Here is a 23,955-nt window from a genome sequence, read left to right as displayed (position 1 = left end):
CTTGAATAATTAGAAATATCAATTAAATTAGCTGAAACGCGTCAGCAGGCCGGTAGTAGCAGCACGAAAAAACAGACTTTATACTTATTTTACGATTTCGCGACACATCAGTCGGAGCTCGTATAGGGTGACGATAAGACACATACACACGTTGTCAATCTGTGCGTAGTACAGTAGGTATGTAGTGCATGTCTGTATAACGAAAATATTTCTGAGTCGTGTAATTTTTGCGGGGTGCGAGAGCATGTGTTCAAGGACGACCCGGAGGCCCTCTGGTGGATGGATTTTGCGTGTTAGAAAATAATGAGAAAATCGTACTGCAGTTCCACGGGTGTTATTGACATGGTTGTGTTCGCTGCTACACTGATGGTCGTGATTTGTCAATCGTGAATGGCGAGAGTATGGACGAGCGGTACGAGAGAACACTTAGAGTTTCGGGAAAAATTAGGAGGCAGGGGTATCGACTCATTGAGAAGTGGAAGTGTGATTATAATCGCGAGCACAGCGAGAGAGAGAGCAGAGTATGACGTATATAAAAGAGGTCACAAAAGACTGGCATACATTACTTCATTTGCGAGATTCTCAGTACTCTTCGAACCTTCGAAAAGAGCGGTTGTGTTGACGCGAGCTTTGTAAACAGCTTACAGACAATCGTTGAAGCGTGAGCGCGATCGATGGGCCCTTAAACTCTTGCCTTATCGCAAGTAAAAATCTCAATCGTGATTTGTAAAATGGCCTCCGCTAATGGAGGCCATGAGCCTAGTGCCAATAAGTTAAATAAAAGTTCAACCAGTCACAATCTAAATGAAAAGAGAAAACGCCTCTAAAATTTCCAACAACAGAATACGTCTCTTCCTCTCCAGCAAAAAACTTGTCGACGAAATCACAGTTAAGTACAAACATATTACCATTTGTGAAGCATCTGTTACAGTACGTCCTCTAGTATCCAAACAACTAACAAGGAAAGGTACCCAACCCGAACTCACCGATTTTGATGATTTTCATATATGTTGTAGAACATAAAAAAATAAGAGACACGTATTTTTTTTTATCGGCTAATTTTCACTTTTAAGGGGTAAAAACGTCCCCTAAAGTTAACCCCCAAAAAGCGTTTTTTTTAAATATCTCGGCTTAAAATTAATATTTTTCAATGAAACAAATTGGAGGTTATTTCTTACAAAAAGAGCAAGTATTTCATGGTGATTTGAAGAGTAAGAGTAGCATCCCCTATTTTTTAGGGGTTGAAAACATATATTTTTTGGCATAATTTTATAATAAAAATGTTTAAACCGACTAAAAAAAATTGGAAAAAATGTTTAAACATCCTTAATAAGAAAATTTAGTTGACGTCTTTCGGTGTTTTCATAAATATTACCCCTAAGGGGGTAAACCACCCCTAACACAAAATAACTGTAAATATGTAATTCAATACATAATATTTCGTAGAAAGTTTGTATATAGAGGTTTTCGAGGTCGCTGATTACAAATCTGTTATCAGATTTTGAAAATTCAAAATGGTGGAACCAATAGGACGGAAATATCGAAAAAAAAATTTATATAATAAAAAAGTTTTAAACGACTAAAAAAATTGGAAAAAATTTGTAAACATCTATAATAAACAAATTAAGTTTTTCGATTTTTTCATAGATACTACCCTTTAGGGGGTAAACCACCCCTAACACAAAATAACTATAAGTATACTTCAATCCATAATATTTTGTAGAAGGTTTGTATATAAGGGTTTTCGAGATCGCTCTTTGCAAATCTGATATCAGATTTTGAAAATTCAAATTGGCGGAACCAATGTGGTGGACGAAAATGTCGAAAAAAAATTTTAACTTTCATAAAAACTTGTTATAAATGTGTTATCTTTGTGCCTGTACATGTGAACTAAAGAGCCTTAAACCCTAAACCCCTAAAGAACAAATAGGCTAAATGGTTGTGCATTTTAACCAAACGACTCCAAACCCCTAACCTCCAGACAAGCCGAAGGCCTATGCTTTACCGTAGATACGAGTATAGACATATTACCGATTTGTAATCAGCGACCTCGAAAACCTCTATATACAAACTTTCTACGAAATATTATGTATTGAATTACATATTTACAGTTATTTTGTGTTAAGGGTGGTTTACCCCCTTAGGGGTAATATTTATGAAAACACCGAAAGGCGTCAACTAAATTTTGTTATTAAGGATGTTTAAACATTTTTTCCAATTTTTTTTAGTCGGTTTAAACATTTTTATTATAAAATTCTGCCAAAAAATATATGTTTTCAACCCCTAAAAAATAGGGGATGCTACCCTTACTCTTCAAATCACCATGAAATACTTGCTCTTTTTGTAAGAAATAACCTCCAATTTGTTTCATTGAAAAATATTAATTTTAAGCCGAGATATTTAAAAAAAACGCTTTTTGGGGGTTAACTTTAGGGGAGGTTTTTACCCCTTAAAAGTGAAAATTAGCCGATAAAAAAAAATACGTGTCTCTTATTTTTTTATGTTCTACAACATATATGAAAATCATCAAAATCGGTGAGTTCGGGTTGGGTACCTTTCCTTGTAAGAGTGATCATTTCAAATGTCTGTCCTAATATACCGCACTACATACTTGAAGAATTAATTGATAGTCTTAACATCAGACGTAGCTCTTCAATCTCAAGTCTCAAAGCAACTATAGCTAAAGAAGGATACTCTCATGTTCTCAGTGATAGAAGGCAGATGTACATTAATCCTGACGACGCAGACAAGCTTCCTGAAATCATCCAAATAACCCACGATGACACCATGTATTATATCTATCCATCAACAGATGCCATCACATGTTTTCTGTGTAAGCTCGATGGACACATTGCGAAGCAATGCCCACGTATAAATTTCGACAACCAAAACAAAGATTTAACTCCCCAAGTTGTCATTTGTCCCCAAGTCATCAGCTACTTGAATTCCAGAGATTCCTGCGGCATTTCAAAATTGTTCTGAAATGACTTTTCCTGCTATTGAACGTACAAACAATCCGATCGTTCTCACCGAGTTCACTCGCCCGCAATCTTTAGAATCACCACCACCACTAATGGAGCTTGACCAACGGGATGACATTGCCGCAGATAAGTGCAACAAAAAGCGACACCTATCGTTATCTTTTTTAGCAAGCTCATCGCTGATTCAAAACAAAGAACTGCATCTTTCATTATCTGAATCTAGTCTTGAATTTCTCAACGAAAAAAAAGCAATCCAACAACAAAAAGCTAAAAGCTCCAACTCCAAAAAAAGTCAGAACTGAAAAAGATGAACAAGTCAACCAATCTAGTGAACTGAACACTTTAATGAAAGAAATTGAAGATCCTGTCTCAAACTTTCTACTGAATTATTAAAATTTCATCAATTTTCTCGAGCAAGTCTTTCTTAATCCTTCGGCCGTACTCGATATAGCAAACACATTCTCGGTCAACGTTGCTGATCTAATCAACATGATGAGGACACTACATCCAAACTTACCATCAAGCACCTTGAAAAGAAAGTTTACTTACATCATAAAAAACTGGATAAATCCTCATCAGAACCACTGATAACAAACAGCGTAAAAAGTACACAAGAACCAAAATCTGAAGAAAAATAACCAATATCACATCTCAATCGCTGAATTTTTTAACAAGGACCTTAAAATAGTATTTTGGAACAGTAGAAGCATTAATAAAAGGAAAGAAGAACTTTACTCAGTCCTTGAAGATTTAGATATTTTTGTATGCGTTGAATCTTGGTTAACAAAGGCAAATCATTTCCATTTTCCTGGTTTCAAAACATTTCGAAAAGATCGCAACTATTCCAGTGGAGGAGGTATCCCGATGCTGATTCGAAACAACTCAGCCTTTCTTGAAATCGACAATCTTACCTGCTCCGAACAATCCGTTGAACTAGTATGTATTAAAATAACAAATATTAAGCCGTGTATTGAACTTTTTGTTTGTTACAGAGCTCCGGGTATCATTCTTTCTCAAAACACATGGGATGAAATTTTTAACAACATTCGAAAAAGTAAATTTACAATTTTTATGGGAGATTTTAACTCCCACAATACAATTTGGAATTGCGAAAAATCCGATACCAACTGACACAGACTCCACGAAAGTCTAAGTAATTCTAACATGTTTCTGCATAATTTCAACACAATTACCCATGTCACCCCTAATAGTTGCTCCTACTCTAACTTAGACTTAATATTTTCCTCCTCCAATCTTTCAAACAGAATACATACGAAAGTAGCTGACGATACCCTGGGCTCTGATTACTACCCGGTAATGATTGATGTTATCATAGAAAAAAGTATTTATTACAAAAAGTAATTAAACCTTAAATCCATTAGAACTGATTGGGGAAAAGTCTACGAAGATCTAGAAAACAATTATTTCCAATTCTTTTCATCAGAGTTTGAAATATCTTGCGCTAGAGAAAAATACTCATAATTCACCAATGTATCAAGCGCGGTTTTACATTACACTCCGAAAAAAAGAAAAGTAAATACAAAGATGCACAGGAACCCCGCTCGCTGGTGGGACGAGGAATGTGACAAAATAAAGAGGCTCCGTAAAGCTGCGCTTAAAAAATGGGAGTTTTCAGTGTCTTCAGAGCTTTGAACATAATCAAATTTTTACGAGGCACGTGGTGGGGTGCCCATCCCAACATGCTGATAATCTTTTATAAGAGCTTTGTAAGGTCTATTATAGATTATGGGTGTTTTGTCTACTTCCCTACGCAAACTTAATCTCAACAAAAACTCGAAAAAATGCAATATTTGGCTATCAGATTAGTATTAGAGACCACTGCGAAAGTGTGAACCAAAGCAGTTGAGTAAAAATTGTTATAGTAACACGATTCTACACGATTTGTAAAATAATTGTATAAAAAGTAGATGTATAGTTCATTATAAGTAAATTTTTTATGATTAAAAACTTTCAAAATGTACATTTAGCAAATATGTAGAACGATTCAAGTCAAGTTCATTGTCAAGTAGCCCTAACCGGAGAAAGTCCGGTAGCCAGTACCAGACAAAATCCATAGGCCAGAGTAGATGAATTTTCGAACTCGTGCTACCGCATCTACATTGTTCGTAAACTAGAAAATTATAAATAACAGATAATATGATCGATTAATGCAGTATAATCAGAAGCAAAATGCTATATACGAGCAAAACAGCGTAGGTACATTTAGAGTTTATGTTGGACTTCGGCACTGGCTACCGGACTCTCCGGTTGTGACTACCGGAAACTCTATGGTCGGTGCTACTTTGTGCTATCAAGTAACCCTAACTTTATTTTTTTCTCAGTGTAGTCGGATTTTGCGAATCTTCCAAAATACGGATATTAAAAGTATTTGTATTTTCATGAAAGTTTTTCGAAATATGTACATCTTGCCATTGCCAAATATGTTACATTACTGATATCAAAAGAACATTGTATATAGATAAAATATATTTTGTAATAAAAAACATACAAATTTATCAAATACTTATTTAGTACTCCTAACTACAAATAAACTTCTTGATACGGTTTTTTCTCTCTATCGATTAAAATTTTTATTATTATTGTACACTTATTGAAAAGTTATTAAAATCAGCAATTTACAATTTTAAAAATATATAAATAATAATATAAATAATATTCAATAAGAGTCTATTAATCTTTTCAACGATAAAATTTATCACTAAAAATCAACAGTATTTTTGAATAATTATTTCGAAATAGCAAACGTGAACAATCTAGCATTATAGCCATTATAATGAAAATAATAATAATAATAATAATAATGTTTAAAAAGTTTATTAAATTATAGCAAACATAAATCTAAAACATAATATTTTAATGTAATAAAAGATTACATGCTTTTCACCTGAAAATCATCTGCTAATCAAATACGAAATTGGCACGCTTTTCCCTTGAAAATCACCTGGAAATCATCTGATTTTCACTGAAGCTTTTTCAGTAGGGTACTGGGTCGTGTTGAGGTACGTGTACGTCTTGTGCGTTCTCGTGACAGCTTCTGTCTAATGGATCCCGATTCTGCCTATACTGTACACATAACCGAGGCGACACTATTTGTTCGCCGCGTAAGGGTTAATCCAGGCATTTCATTGGCTTACAAAAAAATGCTTCCTGAAGTCACAGCAAAGTATCCGCTTGCACGGGTAGAGGTGAAAAACGTAACCCTGAACAGTGGCGTGCATGGTCAGTCGATAGATAATGTCATACTGGGTCAATTGCCGAAAAGAATCATAATTGGATTTATTGAAAATAAGGCCTATAACGGCGATACAAAACTCAATCCGTTTAATTTCAAAAATTTCAATATCAATTTCTTGTGTTTGTTTGTGGACGGTGTACAAGTCCCATCGAAACCACTGCAGCCTGACTTAAAAAAAAAATAAAGATGTATATGGATGCGTATCACACACTCTTCTCGGGTACGGGGGTACATTTTTTAAATGCCGGTAATTCGATAACACGCGATGCATACCCGAATGGCTACTGTCTTTTTACATTCGATTTGACGCCCAATTTATCGGCCAACAATGACACTATTGGAATTTAATCAGAAGAGGTAGTGTAAGAATTGACGTGAGATTTGATGACGCATTAAATACTGTTGTAAATTGTATAATTTATGCTGAGTACGATAATCTGTTGGAGATTGACTCGTCACAACAAGTTTTGGTGGATTACAGCGGTTGAGGCTAGATGACGCTCTTTGAAAAACCAAATAAAACCACCTACCAATACAAGCTTTGTGCCAGTCGATGCGCCTTTCTTTAGCTGTGGATCAAGTTATCGATTTTCAGTTTTTCAAGGATAACAAGGGTCGAGTTGTGCCGAAAGTAGTGGGCTTAGCAGTATTAGATTTATGTGCGAGGAGAGAAAAAGACGAAACTGCTAAATAAGATTACGACACACGAAGTTATCAATTTAGAGAAGGCGTACGAGTGTCAACCTTACTACAAATTGCCATACTGTGCACGGTATTGCGTGCAGCATTCCATTAAATGCTGCGCACTTCAGTACACCTGTGCGCTCAACAACGCCTGCAAATTAAAACTCTGGCTGAATTCACGTGGTGTCGGGGGCACTATAACTACAACAGTAGAGCGTCCCTTCTCACCACCATACTATCTTTGCAAGAATGAATTCTCTTAATATTCTCTAGAAGTTGCGAAAAATGAGAGCTTATGCGGTGGGGGTTATCTAGCGGATCAAATTCCAATGACATGGGTAAAACCATGTGGCTTTGTGTTTAATACACAGAGTCATAAGAGCCGTGGTATGCATTGGGTGGCGATATATGTGTCCAAAAATGGTGTTAGATGGTATTTTGATAGTTTTTGTGCACAACCATACATCCCCGATCACGTAAACAGTATCCAAAGAAATTGTAAGAAGCGCAGATGGAACCACATTCGATTACAAAGCAGCTTTTCTAATGCTTGTGGAAAATATTGTATCATGTTCCTATATTATATGATTAATGGTATGTGTATGCAGAGATTTCTCAAAAATTTCTCATCTGATATGAGAAAAAAATGATCAGATTGCCGAAGAATTCGTTGCTAAGTTGTAATATAATATTGTAAAATTTTTAAACGTGAAACGATAAAGTATGAGGATATTTAGCTTGCACAGCTTCCAAAAAGTGCGACCCTACAGATTTTCATGGGATCCCCTCTGCAGCACCAGTGATTCTATTGGTCATCCACTTGTCGCGAGACTGTTCCTCATTGGTCTCGCCTCCCACCCAATGTACTGGTTTTCGAATAAAAGACAGCGTAGTTACAGCACAGAGAGCACAGTTCTCTTTTACAAGTCTAAAGTAGAAGTTCTCTCTCGGTAACAAGAAACAGTATAAGAAGAAAAAGATGGCTGGACAAAAAAGATATCACGATAGCCAGACTCAGGGCAGCTAGACTTCCACCACCACCACCACCACCAAGTATCGCTGTCATTAAATTCTACCCATGGTATTCGGCTTGAACAACTCTTATGGAGAAATTATTCACATTGGGCTGGAAAATATCTCAGTCGGTTCGAATGACTTCAATCCGGTTGTTCGACTGAGTAATGACGAATTTTAGCAGTTTGACGAAATCGATCGATACTTCCAGGCGTACAGCGAGGAAGATATGCTGGATCAACGAATCACCTTTTCCGGATTTTACATCAGATTTATGATCAGCTACTCCGATCGAGCATTTGAATTACTAGAGGACGATGAGACACAATACGCAAAGACTCTGGCGAGTCTAGGACGAAAAAAGTGCGTAAGCCTTCACTAATGTTTAAAAGAGTGACGTTTGACAGGTTAAAAGCCTTGTCTAGAATAATAGATCATAGAATTAAATACTTATTAAAAATTAAAGAGGCTATAACAATTATTGTAAAAGAGCTGGGTGACTATAGCAAAGACAAATTAGTAAATAGCGAAAATGCACAGTACACATATTTCACTGCTTACAATGGGAGATTTTGACAAAACGCTTGTAGATAAGATAGATCAATTATTAAAAGATAAAAATATATATTTAGCTTTAGAAGATATTTATATGATCATATACGAGTTTGTTAATTTACATTCATATAACCTAGTCGCATACTTAAATACAACTATATATAAGGATACATTACTATAATTGTATTTAGTTTAAGAGTTTTGAATAAATATAATTGTTAAACATATATAAATATTTCTACTCACTTACCTGTGTACTTTATCCAACACTACCTATCCCAGTCATCCTTCACACTCGTTATAGGTATAAACTAGATTTTAAGTTTATCCATAAGTGTATTAAAAACAGATAGGCATACACACACACACACACAAACACGCACGTGTGAGCGCTCATACACGCGAACCCAACATTTAAGAATTGATTTTACAGTGTAGTCGTGGCTCAGTGGTAAAATGCTTGTCTCGAACTCCGAGGAATGAAGGTTCAAGCCCGGGTCTCGCTACATTTTTTTCTTTTTTTTTACCCTAAAAACATCTCTTAAAATTAAGATACTGATGAGGAGTGGGGGGTCCTCTATTCGCAATGGAAAGGGTAATATGCTGAGTACGCGTAGAGGAGGGCAGTGGTGGTGGTGGTGGTGGTGGTGGTGGAAGCACCCCCCACATCATACATCAGTCGTTCGTGGATCGTCAGGGTGTCAACACCTTAACAAGTAAGTCACTCAATCGCTCTCTAAAGTGCCTTGAAAAACCGAAGGCACCTTGGATAGGTAGAGAAGACAAAGGGGTTCTCTCTAAAGTGCCTCAAAAAAACAGAGGGAGAGGTTCTCTCCAAAGTATCTAGAAAAATCAGAGGTACTTTGGATAGAAAGAGGGAAAGTGAGGGGACTCTCTTCAAAGTATGAATGGCACCATGGGGAGTAAACAATCTTGACCTTGACCTTGACCTCTCACTGGCTCGGGGTGGGGAATCAAGGTCAGTTTTGTTTACTTTCTGGTGCCTGGGTACTAATGATAATGAAAGCATCAGCACCAACGAGGAGGAGGGCCTGTCATCGACTGCATTAGCATCGGAGACAGACTTGGACCGTTCAACAAGAGCGAGCCCCCTCATTAGCCATGCTGCGGAAAGTCCTCTTTTACGATACGGGTCTCCTGGTCATCAAAGGCGACAAGGAAAGCGCAACAAGCAGTATATCTCAGGTAGGCAGCGGCAGGGATACCTTTAACTTAAACGATAGTTTTGAAAAGGTACCGTTGTCCGACAATAGTTTTAATCATAGTTCAGTAAACTGTTTCAGCGATCCGGGCGATCAGGAAGAAGAATTTTGCGATGTGCGTCATCATCGTTTCACGATTATTTTGAATAGTGTGCATCGCGTACAGAAATTTCGTGTAGACGGTCGTCGTTTGACGCTACGAGTAAATACACCGCCACCTGGAACTAACAGGCTCTGGATTGAGTTAGTAATACGCGATATTCACGAGTATTTGCTAACTCTAATCAGAATTGGTGGTGATCGCGTCAGTGTTTCGATCTCTAGCAATTATTTCGCAGAGGGTTTGGCCGGGCTATCTTATCGTCTTGCGAGCGCACTCACTTGGGAGGATTTGTGGTTTCTGATGGGGGCACTCGTTCCAAGCAACGCTAATTTTCGAGTTGACGTGTGTTCCACAGTGTGTTTGACCGTCGTAGAGATGCCTGTAAGTGCAGGTGGCTCTCGACGGCGAGCTTCACCGTTAACAGCTTTTCTCAGCAGTCCATCATCAGCATCAACAATCGCCACAATCTCTGCCTCCCAAGAGCGCCCATTGTAGGGGAGGTGAAAATTGCGCTTCACGACGGAGATGCGTGCTAAATAGAACGTCGAACGCATCGATCGTAGGCAACTACAGCGCGAGCGAGCCGTAAAATTGTACCAGGGTGACGTCATTCACGTACCTCATGAAGACTGTGGTGTATAAGGGCTTCGGCAATTCCAACACTATTTTACTACTCGCGGTATAACTATAGTTTTTTGCTGCACTCTGATCTACATCACAATGTGATTATCAATATTTTTGGAGCTGCAAAGGCAAAATTTTGTATAACTAGTATCAAAGATCACAGATAGGCAGCTGTGTTTACGCTGTTTTGATTTGCAACCATGTTGCAAGTACAAAGCCTTGCAAGAATGCGCATCGCGTAATAGAAGTTTTTTCGGCCATGTATGTTCTTGCAATCATTCGGTTGCGGGATTATACAAAGAGAGGAACAAGGATTATGCAATACGATAAAAAAGCCTCTTTACGTTTTTTATGATCTGGAAACGATGCACGAAGCACAGTAACGAGCTGATAAAAGCATAAAGATGCACGTCCTAAATGTTTATGTTGCCAGCAAGACTGTACGGACTGCCTAAGTTCTGAGGATATTTCAGAATGGTGTACCTCGTGTGGTGTGCGCGAACATGTATTTACCGAAGATCTCTTTAGTCAGCTGCTACAGCTTGTAGTACGCAATTAAACGGACTTAAAAAATATAATATGCATCGCACACAATGCACGAAAATAGGATGCGTGATTTGTTTTATGTCGGTTTGTCGAAGGCAAAAAAATTGCGCACCGAGCATCATATTAAATGGCCAAAGAATAGTGTGTATGTGGTATGGACACACAAAGTTTATAGATAGCCTTAGCTATTTCTAATTGAAGCTGCCTGCATTGCCTGCTACATTTGGTTTCGGTGAGACAACGAAAAAAGGCTACTATTCGCCTGACACTATGTCGAGGAGCAAACGCGAGCAGTCCTTTCTGTGGCACAGCGAGATGCGTGCAGCAAACACGATATTTGATTTCCGCAAGGAGATTATCAACTACTGTGGCATTGACGTGACGATTCTGCGTCGCGCGTGTGTGGATTTAAAAAAAAAAAAAACCACGCGATTATTCACGTGATTAATCGCGGACATAAACGCGCGATTACCCACGAGATGAATCGACGAATCGTGCGTTACCATCCAGATGGTAACACCCAAATTGGCCACCCCGATTAATAATTTTGCATTTTAAAAAATTTTATTTTACGGAGAAATTTATTGTAATGAATCGCGCGATTAATCGTGCGACTAATCGCGTCGAAAAAAGTTCGATAAATTAACGCGATAATTCGCGCGATTATTCCCGCGATTAATCACGCGAATAATCGCGCAAGTAATTGCGCGATTATTTTTAGTAGGGAAGCGTGAAAACCCCAAAATCGAAAAGTACGTGTTGCAGCATCACATATCAGCCAGGATCACACTGGGTTGATATCTGCATAAATAAACATCGCTTCAAGCGAAACGCTTTGCTTTTCACATAAGGCACTCGCCGATATTTAAAGGTTCGCTGATGAACACACATACATGCATACACGTAGATACACATACAAACACAAAGTATGCAGATATTCAAATATTGTTGATAAATTCATTAAACTGTAATGGGGTAAGACCTGACGATGAGAGGAAACATCGTCTTTTTTCCTGTTCTAATTACCGGTTGCGTTACCGGATAGTATTTTCAATATACTGACCATGCTTTATAGAAGAAATTCGTATTCTTATGAAACAGATCAATTTTTCTGATTCGTCAATTGCATAATCTAAATAAAACTACTCAGTTTCATTCAAATACTTGGTCTGCTGCAGCAAAAAATAATGTTGAATTTTAATGACAATTGATTTGCGTATAAAAGATTTTAGGGATTGTAACGTTGATGATAACGTATAAAATGTATAAGTTAATGATACGGTTAGAAAAAAATAATCAACGGGACCTTTTTCGCAATAGCATTATTCCTAAGCTAAGGAAACAGACTAAACTATTCCTGAAAAATGCTACACTACGGGATAATACTTATTTAACATGGTAGGTCAGTATTTATTTGTTTCTGTGCCTTTTTCCGTGTAACGGGCCTAATCTTCCGTCATGACTGATGCAACACTTCCATCTGTCTAGCAGCTACGGCTATGCCGGAGCCGGAATGGTAGTACGACACTGCAACGTACGACAGTCCCGCCATCTGGGACATGATGCATGACACTTATGACGGTTTATGTCGCGTTGTTGCGGCATATAGTTTTGGACTTGTTGAACGACGACAGCGCCACTGTGTGCTCTTTCTTAAATAGATGTGTTCTTATCTAAATAGTTCTTAATTCTGTTACTAAGGTTAAATAAGATTTATATTTATGGAGCAAATTATATTATTCTGTGCGTTAAAAGAAAAAACTAATGTATTTTAGCAAACGAATAATTTTCAAATTTTCCGTAAAAGCCATCGAGTCATGCTAGCAAATTGTGTAAGGTGTGAAGTTACCTTTGATTACTAATAGTGTTATTCTATAGTTATATTTATGTAGTTTATGATTCAGATCGTTTGTCCAATTGTAATATTGAAGTTTACACTCCATATTTAGTTAGTATTTTAGATTTTAGTTTGTTTTGACTTTTTAATTTTAAATTGTAAATTTTATTGCATATATTGTTGGTGCATAATAATATTGTTTGATAGTTATTATTTTTCTCTAATTATTAGTGATATATGTGCGTGTATGTATATAATTTGTTAAATTGCACAAGTGTTCCATGTATGTGTATTCTGCCTTCAATAAAGTACTTCAATAGAATTATTAGATAAGTGATTTATTAGAAGATGAATTTTTTCAATCAGTCTCTTAACTAGTAAAGTATATTATTTTTAATTTATTAAAATTATTATTTATGTTGTATATAAATGATTTCGTTGCATTTTATTGCAAAGTATGATGTCATTGATAATTTATTATAATCAAAAATTGCGTAAAAATTTATTTACAGTTAAATTTATGATAAAAATGTTGTTCTTATTTTAATATATTTTATTATTATTATTATTAATTTTATCAGTGCAATAATGATTGTTACAAGTACCTTGTTCAATATTTGTTTGATAAGTCGATTCTGTGATGCAGTAATCATATATCATTGAATTAATGATTTACATTTGTATTTTGTATAATTATGAGGCATAGTGTTACATTCAATGCAAGCAAGATTAATGTTTTATCATTTTAGACTTTGTGTTTCTATGCGGTAGTTGTAGATATATGTTATACGTATCTATACATATAAGTGTTTAGTGAACGCAAGAGTATAATAAAAAGTTCACCAATTGAAGATTTTAAGTAGTACGTAAATATTAAATGTATATACGTACATATACATGGTAATGAAAGCAATATAAGTGACTTGCTGCTGTCAGCCACAGGCAGTGGACGACATGAAAAAGTAGTGGTCGACAAAGGCAAGCATCAACCGTATACAGGCTTATAGGATACGAGCTCTGCAATGATATATTGTGATGATGCAAGTGCTTTTAATAAAAAGGAGTGATAAGAAAGTAAAATGATTACAAGATTCACGAAGACAGAGGAAAGGGAAGGTTTAGTCCGAAAAGATGTAAAAGGAAGTAAGAGAAAAAACATAGAAGAGTGAGCATTCAAAAAAATAAATATATAAACTATGATATACTACGAGTTCAAGTGTTTTCAAGTGTTTGGTTAACGTAAGAGTAAATGTTTACTAAGTTCAGATTTAAAGTTAATACAAAAAGTGTGGAAAAGTTTATTATTTCAAAAATGTAGTCTAGGCGTAGTGTAATGTATATATATATATATATATATAGATACAGATAGAGTTTGAGTAAAAAGTTGGTTCGAGCAAGTATAAGCAAGTATGGTGTGTAAAATAAGGTTATTTCAATAATTTAGTCTAGTCATAGTGTAGTATATAGTATATTCAATATATATATATATATATATATATATATATATATATATATATATATATATATATAGTGATTTTGAGTGAAGAAAGTTGGTTTGAGCAAGTATGATATGTAATATAAGGTCACTTCGTATAAAAATTAGTAAAAGTATGCGTATTTATACATGGTGATAAGTATAATAATATACAGTTACAGTACAAGTGTTTAACATAGTTAGAGTGAAAACAATTCATATTTTCTTAAGATTTAAGGTTATGCAGAGGGATAAAACATCAAATATACATATGCTCAGTGATGGCTTAGAATATAGTATATTGTCATAGTACTTATACTACTATTAAGTATTTAATAGAAGAAAGTGTGAAAAGTTTATTTTTTCAAGAATTTAGTCTAAGTGTAGTGAAGAAATGTCAGTTTATACCTTTATTAATCTAGAAAAATATGTCTAAAGATGCATATACATGATGATCATGTAGAATATAGTATAATTAATATACATAGTGAATTTGACTGAAAAAAGTTGGTTCGAGCAAGTGTGATGTGTAATATAAGGTCAATTCTTATGAATATCAGGCCCTGTGCATGGGTGGAAAGTCAACTTTTGGTGAATGAGGCTTTAGAAAGACTTTTTTCAATTAGGTATTTAGAATTTTTAAATACTGTAAATTTATTCAAAATTTAATTTTCTACAAAATAGCCAGAGTACTTTTATCAAATAACCTTTTTGCAAAAAATAGCTCAGAAAGAATTAAAAAAACGGGGCGAGTGCCTAAAAATAAATACAGAATATAATTTGTTAGCAACAGAATTGCACCCGTATTGGACAGAAATAAAAAACAAGTGCAAAGCATCGACTCCCAAGTATGTGGCGAGCACTGCATTAAGTTTCTGTGCCGTATGTGTAGTAGCATATCTTTGTGAAAATATCGACATTTTTTTATTTGACTGTCAAAATGACGCATTAGCCGTTAAGTTCTATTGAAGGCCCATGAGATGATAAAAAATAAAATACTACTTCATCGAGTTAACACATTCCCATGCACGAGTTCCACAGGACAGGGTTTATGTTATCAGATATGTAAATCTGAGACCAGATATTTAAGTTCGTTATCTGAGAAGTTTATATAAATACTTTAAGTGACCTTAAACTCGAATGTGCCTCAACGCGTTAAACAAAACGGCTTTTATCGATACTGAATAAAACGTAATCTGTCTTAGTAAAGTAGCACGAGCTAATGCTGCTCTATCAAGGTTGATGCCAAATGTAGGTGGGCAAAACATTTATCACTTTCTCCATGTAAAAATATGCTAGAAACTAGAAATACAATGTGCCAGAGATAGTATTTTCTGCGTAACTGGCTATAAGTAAAATTTGACCTGCTCAATTCAAAAATTCGCATGAGCCTGGATGTGAAAATATGAACGAAAACAGTTTAATCAGAATCATCTAGGTGAAATATTTCTAGGTAACATAGGAAGTGGCAGTGTCATATTTTAGTTGTCTAGTAGACTTTTTACAATTCATTGTAATTCATTGTCATTACAAGAGCATTGTATAATGATAGACTTCAACTTCCGGTTGAATAGAGATACAGTATATCTTCAAACTCTTTATTCTTTTAATTGAACTTCTCACTGACATTAAAAAAAAACTAAATAATATTCACACACTTTATTACTACTTCAAATAGGGTTAGGGTGCCACTTTTCAATACACATGTTGTAATACTACACACTCTTGGTAATGATTAATTTTTACTAAAATTTCTTGCTAGTTATATTACATATATTTTATCTGTTATCAAGGTTTCCACATTACATTTTAAACACCTCAAAGATTTCTACCAGGGTTATGAGTTATGACTGTTTGAGGGTTATGAATTTAAAGCGCGGTTCTGATCTCGTTGCCTAGCCAACCAACCAGCAATCAATCAGAATCACGTATTAAATGCTTCACAACAAAAGGCATCATTTTTTTAAGAAAGGATATTCACAAAAGACCAAAGTAAAGACAACACTAGAACGAAACGAATAAAACTTTTTGTAACACTTGCACGATTTTCGCGTTTTTTGACCTAAAATTAGGGACAAAAGTAGTCGTTTTTCGACCAACGGGCGAAAAAATGCAGCAGCGTACTTTTGCGCCCGCTACTCAATTCATTGGCAAATCTTCTAAACTCGTGAAATTCAATAAGTGCACTTTGAAACACGAAAATCAGTACATGCGTTACAAAAAATATGGTGTGCACCATGACCTCGTGTGGTTGTAGTACTCGCCTTCGTCTCGGGCTAACTCGCCTTGACTCGTACTGCAAACTCCACACTCAGCCTAAAAAAGCCCACTTTACACCCTTGGTACACAATATACTATTATGTACGTACGCGTGCCTTAATTTAAATCAAGCCTCTGAACAAAAAGGGTTCTTATCTTCAGATAAATATTATATGCATATGTAATAATTTCTAATGAATAGACAAACTTATCTATAAGATTATAGAATATTACCTGAACTTCAGATTCAATATGAGAAGGCTTCGGTATGCCTGATAAAAAGCTTTGTAGATCACTAAGACGTATTCGGTTGTCAGAGACAATTGAAGTAGTACATTCTGCTGATTTTGCGGACGAAGATTTATCGCTGCCTTAAACATTTAAGAAAAAACATCCGTATTACATCAGTGAGGTTGACATTAAATTTACATTAATCTTTTTCAATAACAGCTAAAAGATGCAAACAATTCGCTCCTTCTTATTTTTACATGAGATCGTTTCAAAATTTGCATTGTTAAGCTCCCCAGGATCCCTTATTTCCCATCTATAACGGTTACCATGTCACCATCTTGCGCCTACCCTTTTTACAAAATATGCTGCTGGGCTATTCCCCGCCCACTCGTGGAATTTTTTTTTAATCTAGGCCAAAATTTGTTTTTTGGTTCAGTATACCACCGAAGGAACAAAAAAAAATGTTCGGACCTCTAAGTGTTCCCAGAGCAAAGTTATGGCCATATAAAAAATTGAGATTTTCATAATGTTTGTTTTTAACATTTACTTTAAGGCTATATAAGACATAATAAAAGTGGTTAAGATAAAAATAAGTAAATACACTTTTTCTTTGCAAATTAGGCAAAATTCTAGCGTTATTATTTTCGGACCTCACGTTTGTACTGCATCCTTCCCGCGAATAACGTTGCTAACGCGGGCGTTGTAAGAAACCCTACAATTAATATTCCTAACATGCGAACAAGAAGTTCACGAAGCAGCCGACGAGCTGCATGCAATGCGGGCAGATCGCAGCCGTCGAGATTTTTTTCTACAGCGTCATTTTTGCTTCCTTCTAGAGCTCTTTCCACGTTAGTTTGAAGTCCAGCACCATGCCCAGACTGCGCAATAAGGACTCAAAATTTACCCTTGCTTCCCCTATGTTGATATAATCCCCATTATATTATCAGGGTTAGCACTTATTTTCACATAACATGAGTCGAATTCCTTTAGGTGGCATTTGTTATAAATTTGCAAGTCATCCGCATAGATCGAATGAGATATTCCAAAGTCTAGATAGAAACTGATATAATTGATGTAAATCGCAAACAATAAAGGGCCCAGCACAGATTTCTGTGCTACTCTGGTGTTAAGCGGTAGAAAAGTGGAGAGTTCGTCGTTGTCACCAATGACAGCCTTCCGGAGGAGGATAGCTTTCCGAAGAGCTTGACGTGACACACTGTGTTAAATTGCTAAAATCAGAAAGGAAATGAAGTGTTAGCTTCTTTTAGTTTATGACGATTTTGTTAAGTGCAAGCACAATTGACCCTTTCCAGGCTAAGGGGAAGCTTGACTCACTCAATGACAGGTTATGGATTAAGGATAGTAAAGGAGCGAGTATTTGCAGTACCTTAGAGACGACAACTTATGAGATGCTATCACAACCCCTGGCCTAGGAGTGAAAGTGCGCTATTACAACCAGTACGTCTAGTTCCGTAATCTCTCTGAAATTACAATAAATGGGGTTTTCAAGACTTTTAAGGGCTCGCAGAAACTTGTCTAGTTACAAAAATGTTTAAAGCTAATATCGAGATCTTATGACGAGGAACGTTTTTAACTCGTCATAACCTCTCCAGCATACAATAATTGTATTATATTAATATACAATAGTTAAATGTTACAGGTGAGCAGCGGCAGAGCAACGAGAGACAGAGAGAAAAAGAGCTTCGCGTGTGAGACTTAGTATACGAGCGACAGATCCGTTCTAGCTAGCTTACCGCGTAGACGCTTGTTTTCGCTACTGAACCGCGTGTATCACCTCGATATGCTTAAAATCAAACTGTGTGTGTGGTTCCCGAGACTACGGCTCAACTCAAAGGGTCTTCGTGCGTCACTCGTGCGACTACACTACCTCGCCTTCGAAGGAGACGTCCTGGGACTTAAGCTGGTTTCCGAGAGCGAGTGGAATCTACGATCCGTAAGTGTCAGCTCTCTCTCTCTCTCTCTCTCTCTCTCCCCCCCCCCCTCTCCCCCCCTCTCTCTCTCTCTCTCTCTCTCTCTCTCTCTCTCTCTCTCTCTCTCTCTCTCTCTCTCTCTCTCTCTCTCTCTCTCTCTCCCTCCCTCTCTCTCTCTCTCTATCTCTCCCTCTCTCTCTCCCTCTCTCCCTCTCTCTCTCCCTCTCTCTCTCTCTCTCTCTCTCTCTCTCTCTCTCTCTCTCTCTCTCTCTCTGCGGACTGTGACACCTGGACGTAAGCGTCACCCGTGGTTCACCGCGGCTCTTCGTGACCTTTTAACTGAAAGAAATAGACTCTACAGGCGCTTTCGCAGAAGTCGACTACCTTGGGATCTATACTTTTATAGAATCGCAAGGGACGACGCTCATAGACAGGTCGAGGAGGCCAGGCTGAATTACTATTATTCACGCTTGTCTACTCTGACCCACGTTGCAGAGATATGGAGAGAGCTTGAAAATCTTGGTATTACTACCTCTAAATCTTCTCCACCTGCTCGGTTCTCTCCAGATGCTCTCAACAAACACTTTAGTTCCATCTCAAATGATCCTCAAGCTCCATCTGTTGAGGAGTATCTGCGAGTCCCCTTGAGAGTCTAGACCTCCCTGAACATTTCATCTTCAGGGCTATCACAGAGTCGGACGTGTTGGCTGCAGTATCACAGTTCAATACCCAGGTCAGGGGAAGCGATGGCATCCCATAGGTTGTAATCTCCAAAGCATTGCCTTGCTTACTGCGACCTGACTGAGGAACTTGACTTAAAACTGCAGAGGCTTGTCAATACGGGGATCCGTTATACCTACGGTGTGAGGAGGGACGAGCACATCTCCTCTTACAGGCGTGAGCTGCAATGGCTTAACACCGCCGGACGTAGGAAATACTTCATGGCCTGTTTTCTAAGAAAAATGATCAACACCTCAATACCTACTTATCTATTAGCCTATTTTGATTTTCACGTCGCGCTCAGGCCTGTGAGGGGTGAGGTGACTCCACTGGACATCCCGTTCTTCAAGACGGAGACGCTGAAGAATTCATTTTTCATCAGCGCCCCCTACCTCTGGAATAGCCTTCCATCTCATCTTCGCAACACACTATCCATACCACACTTTAACCAAGCAGCTAAAAATTACTTCTTCAATCTGGAAAACACATAAAAATCACACAAACATACACACATTCTCATTCATCTCATTTCACTTCATTCCATTTCACACTCTTCACACGCACTACCACCCTTACACAACATTTTTATTCTTTTTATAATATAGTATAATTGTATATGTACAACACAATGTACAACAATAAAAAAAACAATTAAATCTCTCTCTCTCTCTCTCTCTCTCTCTCTCTCTCTCTCTCTCTCTCTCTCTCTCTCTCTCTCCCTTGCAGCGTCTCTACAGGCGCTGTGATGATCAGCGCGCTCTCTCATGTCGCGCTGCTTTCTCTATTCTCTCTCTCTTTCTAGGAGCCTGACCTTACCTTTAAGCTTCGCTTGCGGCTCCTGCCACCTCACATCATCGTCTCGTCGTGCGTGAGTGTGTGCGTTGCCTGTGTGTAAGTGTGAGTGAGTGTGCTGTTACGCGCGTACTGTGCTGAGGACATGCTGCGTAGTGCGTGTATATGTGCACTGTCACATATACATACGCTACGCAGCATACACACAATCTTTGTCTTCTAATTGTTTTTAAAATGTAAGAGAACTTAACGTGCTCGTTTAAAAGCTATATCAAGTTAATAGTATATTAGATGGCGTAAATAGTCCATTACGACACGGCGCGTATTAGCACCCGAGCGTAGCAAGATTATGCATCGTAAAAAGCACACAATTTTATAGTACTGACTAGCATAAATCCGCTGTCACGCCTATCTGTGGCATTAACAGTCTATTTTGCACCTTGCAGTTAACAGTTAACTCAAGAGTGTTGTGGTTATTATTAAATATTTCGCAAAATAGTACATTGTGCAACAAGGGGAAAAATAAGCTGTTTCTAGCGAGAGTGAGGTATTCAGTACAAGTTGGATTCGAGCACTAAAAACACCTCACCGCACTCTGAAATAGCTTTTCTTCCCATGTCCTACATCGTAGTGTTTCCAATGAGCACATAAAAGGTCCTATTCATTCCTGAGAGTGCGAGAGGGAATTGTACATTTGAGGTCATGAAAAATAATGATAATACTAAAAAAGTTTAATATTACAAAATAAAACTCAAAAAAAAATTAAATAATAGTATATTGTGCAACTAGGGGGGGGGGGATTGGCTTTTTCTAGCGAGGGTGATGATTTGAGCACGAGTGGGAGTCGAGGGCGCTATAGGCATTGAAAATCTTCAGAATTTCAAAAATTTTGAAAATTTCAAAAATTTTGAAAATTTTGAAAATTTTGAAAATTTTGAAAATTTTGAAAATTTTGAAAATTTTGAAAATTTTTGAAATTTTTGAAATTTGTTCAGATATGCCGCAAAGACTAAAAATCTAATTGTTTTGGAGAAAAACAAATAGTTATTTTGGTTAAAACTAATAGAAGTGAAATATTTTTGAAGTTGAAAAACAAATTTAAAAAACAAAACAATTTTAAAAAATTTCGAAATTTAAAAAATTTTTATTGAAAACTTTAATTAAAAGAAAAAAAACTAATGTTAAATCTCATAACAACTTAAATATTATGCTTGATTTTTATTTTTCAACAGTTGTAATCCCAAAATTTACATTATATAATAAATGTAAATAAAAAAAATGTTAAAAAAAGGTGTGTCAAATAATTAAATATCATCACAATTGATTTGTAAATCGCAAGCGAAGCGAGCGTTTTTTGCTAGTAAGAAGAAATAAAAATTATTTTTGTATTTTCATTAATATTTACCAGTCGGCTTCGGTATTTCTGAGCCTATAGAAGTAGTAGTAGTAGTAGTAGTAGACGCAGTAGAATTAGGAGTCGAAGATGTAGTTGATTTTGCAGTTGTAACTGGAGTGATTGAAGAAGTTGTTGAAATTCTACTTCCACTACTAAATGGACGATTCATAGTTCCAAGCAAACTTCCAAGGCCTCCGATTTGACCTACGCCACCAAATAATTGCATCAACTGTTGTTGTGACATATTGTTTAATAAGTTTTGTAAATCGCCTTCAGCATTTGCGCCACTAGATCTTTGTGAACCTGGTATTGGTGGATTATTAAGTACTTCATTTATTTTCCTACAATATTCTTCATCTTTATCTGTTTTTGAATCCTATAATTAAGAACATTAGTAAATAATAATAAACAAATAAATATAATAATAAAATTAAACAAGCTACGCGGATACTGACACCCCCATCACTCCACCGTCAGCACAGTGAGGAACGCAATGATTAATCGAGAAGCACAATCGAGCAAGTCGACGAAAAGGTGCATGCAGTAGAACAAGAGTACAAAATAATTAAAATTAAACAATTAAAAACTGAATGACGATTGTTTCGAAATTTTTTTATCATCAAGAGTTTTAAAATATTGAGAGCTGACAGCAGCTGGTGAATAATGCTCGAGCACAGCTGATGTTCTAAAGATGCTTCAGTAGTCAAGGGGTAATTAGAGTTTATAGTTAGTGTGTTTTAAAATATCTATTGTGTCTATAATTCTGTGTATAACAGGAAACGCAGACTTGATCAGATTCGCAACTCTATCGAGAAAGTCTTCTTTGCTCAGACTTATTTTACCTCTAATATATTCTCATTTATTTGCGACTGCATTCAAAATCAAGTTATTAGAGAGGTTTGTAAAAAGTAAAACTACGACTTAGGAGAAAAGAATAAAGTATCATCGTCGAAAGGAGTAAGTATATTATATAGAATATTTGTAGAGAGTAATAATTCTCCTATGTTGACTCAATCCCTTGGAGAATTTTTAAAAAATAGATTGACGTAGACACTATCGGTCTTTCCGAGGGAAGTTGCAATTACACACACCTCGAGAAGACCGAGTGTCAATCCAGCCCAGTTTCCTCCTAAAGGTAGTGATATGCTCGTACCTTCTGACACCATAGATATAGCTCACACATAAATTTTGTAACCTCTGCAGTCTATCCCGGAGCTTTCCCGACCTGTGAAGATACACTATAGAGTATTATTCCAGGTGAGAGATGACAAGAGCGCTAGTGAGCCTCTTGTGTAGGTACTAAACCCTAACTCCTACGTTCCTCTGCATTGGGCAGGGGAGTGAGAGCTCATCTCTGTGACTTACGTTCCTCAGCATCAGTCCGAGTAGCGTTTCGTATCTACTAACTAGTGCCCTTTGTCTAGCAACAGTTTTATTCAGTTGTTTCGCCTTGTCCTTTCCTTCTATTCTCTTGGTCATTTCTGAACTTCTTGAGAATGGTCCTCACGTAGTTGTTTACTGCGCACCAACCAACCTTCGACGCCGGAGGAGATTATTATTCACAGCCTCCGACATATCTGGACCAATCTTACTATGCTGTATGGTATATGTATTTATACACATTATTAGTAATATTTTACTAAAAAAATGACATAAATATATATAATTTTTTATCTGTATGTAAATATTGCTGATTTATGTGAAATGTTTCATGACCCGGTTACTTTTTGTAAACCATTTTTAATTAAAAAAGATAATTAAATCCAATTTCTTTTTCATTTTTCTGCGATAGTATAATGGATTCATGTTTTTGCCTATCTATCATGAAATAATTATCATTCCGGAATGATTCACTAGTTTTGGTGAATTTTTACAAAATTGCTCATTTTATTGTTTAAATATATTGTTTTAATATATTTAATATAGTGTAGATAAATAAAATTTTTTTTAAAGAAAAATTAGTCGGTGGTTCTTTAATAACTTTGCCGGGTTTATCGTATGTTAATATTGGATGTCTTAGCCCCACTTGCGCATACTCTGCGACGTTAAAAGTTATAAGACTAGTATTAAGACGTGTTATATTTTCTTGGGGTCCGATGCTTTTTAGATAAACGTATGCCGAATTTTTCAAAAGACTCCTGTTGGTAAAATATAGGCGAATTTTGCAACCTAGCGTTTGTAATTTGAAATAGCTATCATTTTTGTCCAATAACGCCCGTCTGGTCTATAATGCGGAAGAATATAGTCTAAACCATATACGATTGCTTGCGGCGGCAGCATCCGAAAATTGTTTTCTAAAACGTAGATTCCTCGGTTTTCGTGCTCTTTT

At 36.5% G+C, this 23,955-nt stretch overlaps 1 protein-coding gene across 3 annotated transcripts in view; it reads right to left on the bottom strand.

The window, feature by feature from the left end:
- LOC116738459 (proteasomal ubiquitin receptor ADRM1) overlaps positions 1-23,955 on the bottom strand; it is a 153,966-nt gene that overhangs the window by 31,530 nt on the left and 98,481 nt on the right. For all 3 annotated transcript variants that reach the window (XM_031928265.2, XM_031928262.2, XM_031928264.2), the window contains exons 3-4: positions 21,636-22,002; positions 16,791-16,927 (exon numbers count right to left, since the gene is read on the bottom strand). In XM_031928265.2, the coding sequence (XP_031784125.1) occupies positions 16,791-16,927; positions 21,636-22,002 (504 nt within the window). The remainder of the gene's footprint in view (positions 1-16,790; positions 16,928-21,635; positions 22,003-23,955) is intronic.

Source organism: Nasonia vitripennis (assembly GCF_009193385.2).
Source record: "Nasonia vitripennis strain AsymCx chromosome 4 unlocalized genomic scaffold, Nvit_psr_1.1 chr4_random0005, whole genome shotgun sequence".
NCBI lineage: Eukaryota > Metazoa > Arthropoda > Insecta > Hymenoptera > Pteromalidae > Nasonia > Nasonia vitripennis.
Note: the sequence above shows the minus strand (reverse complement) of the source record. Positions and strands in the feature narration are given on the sequence as shown.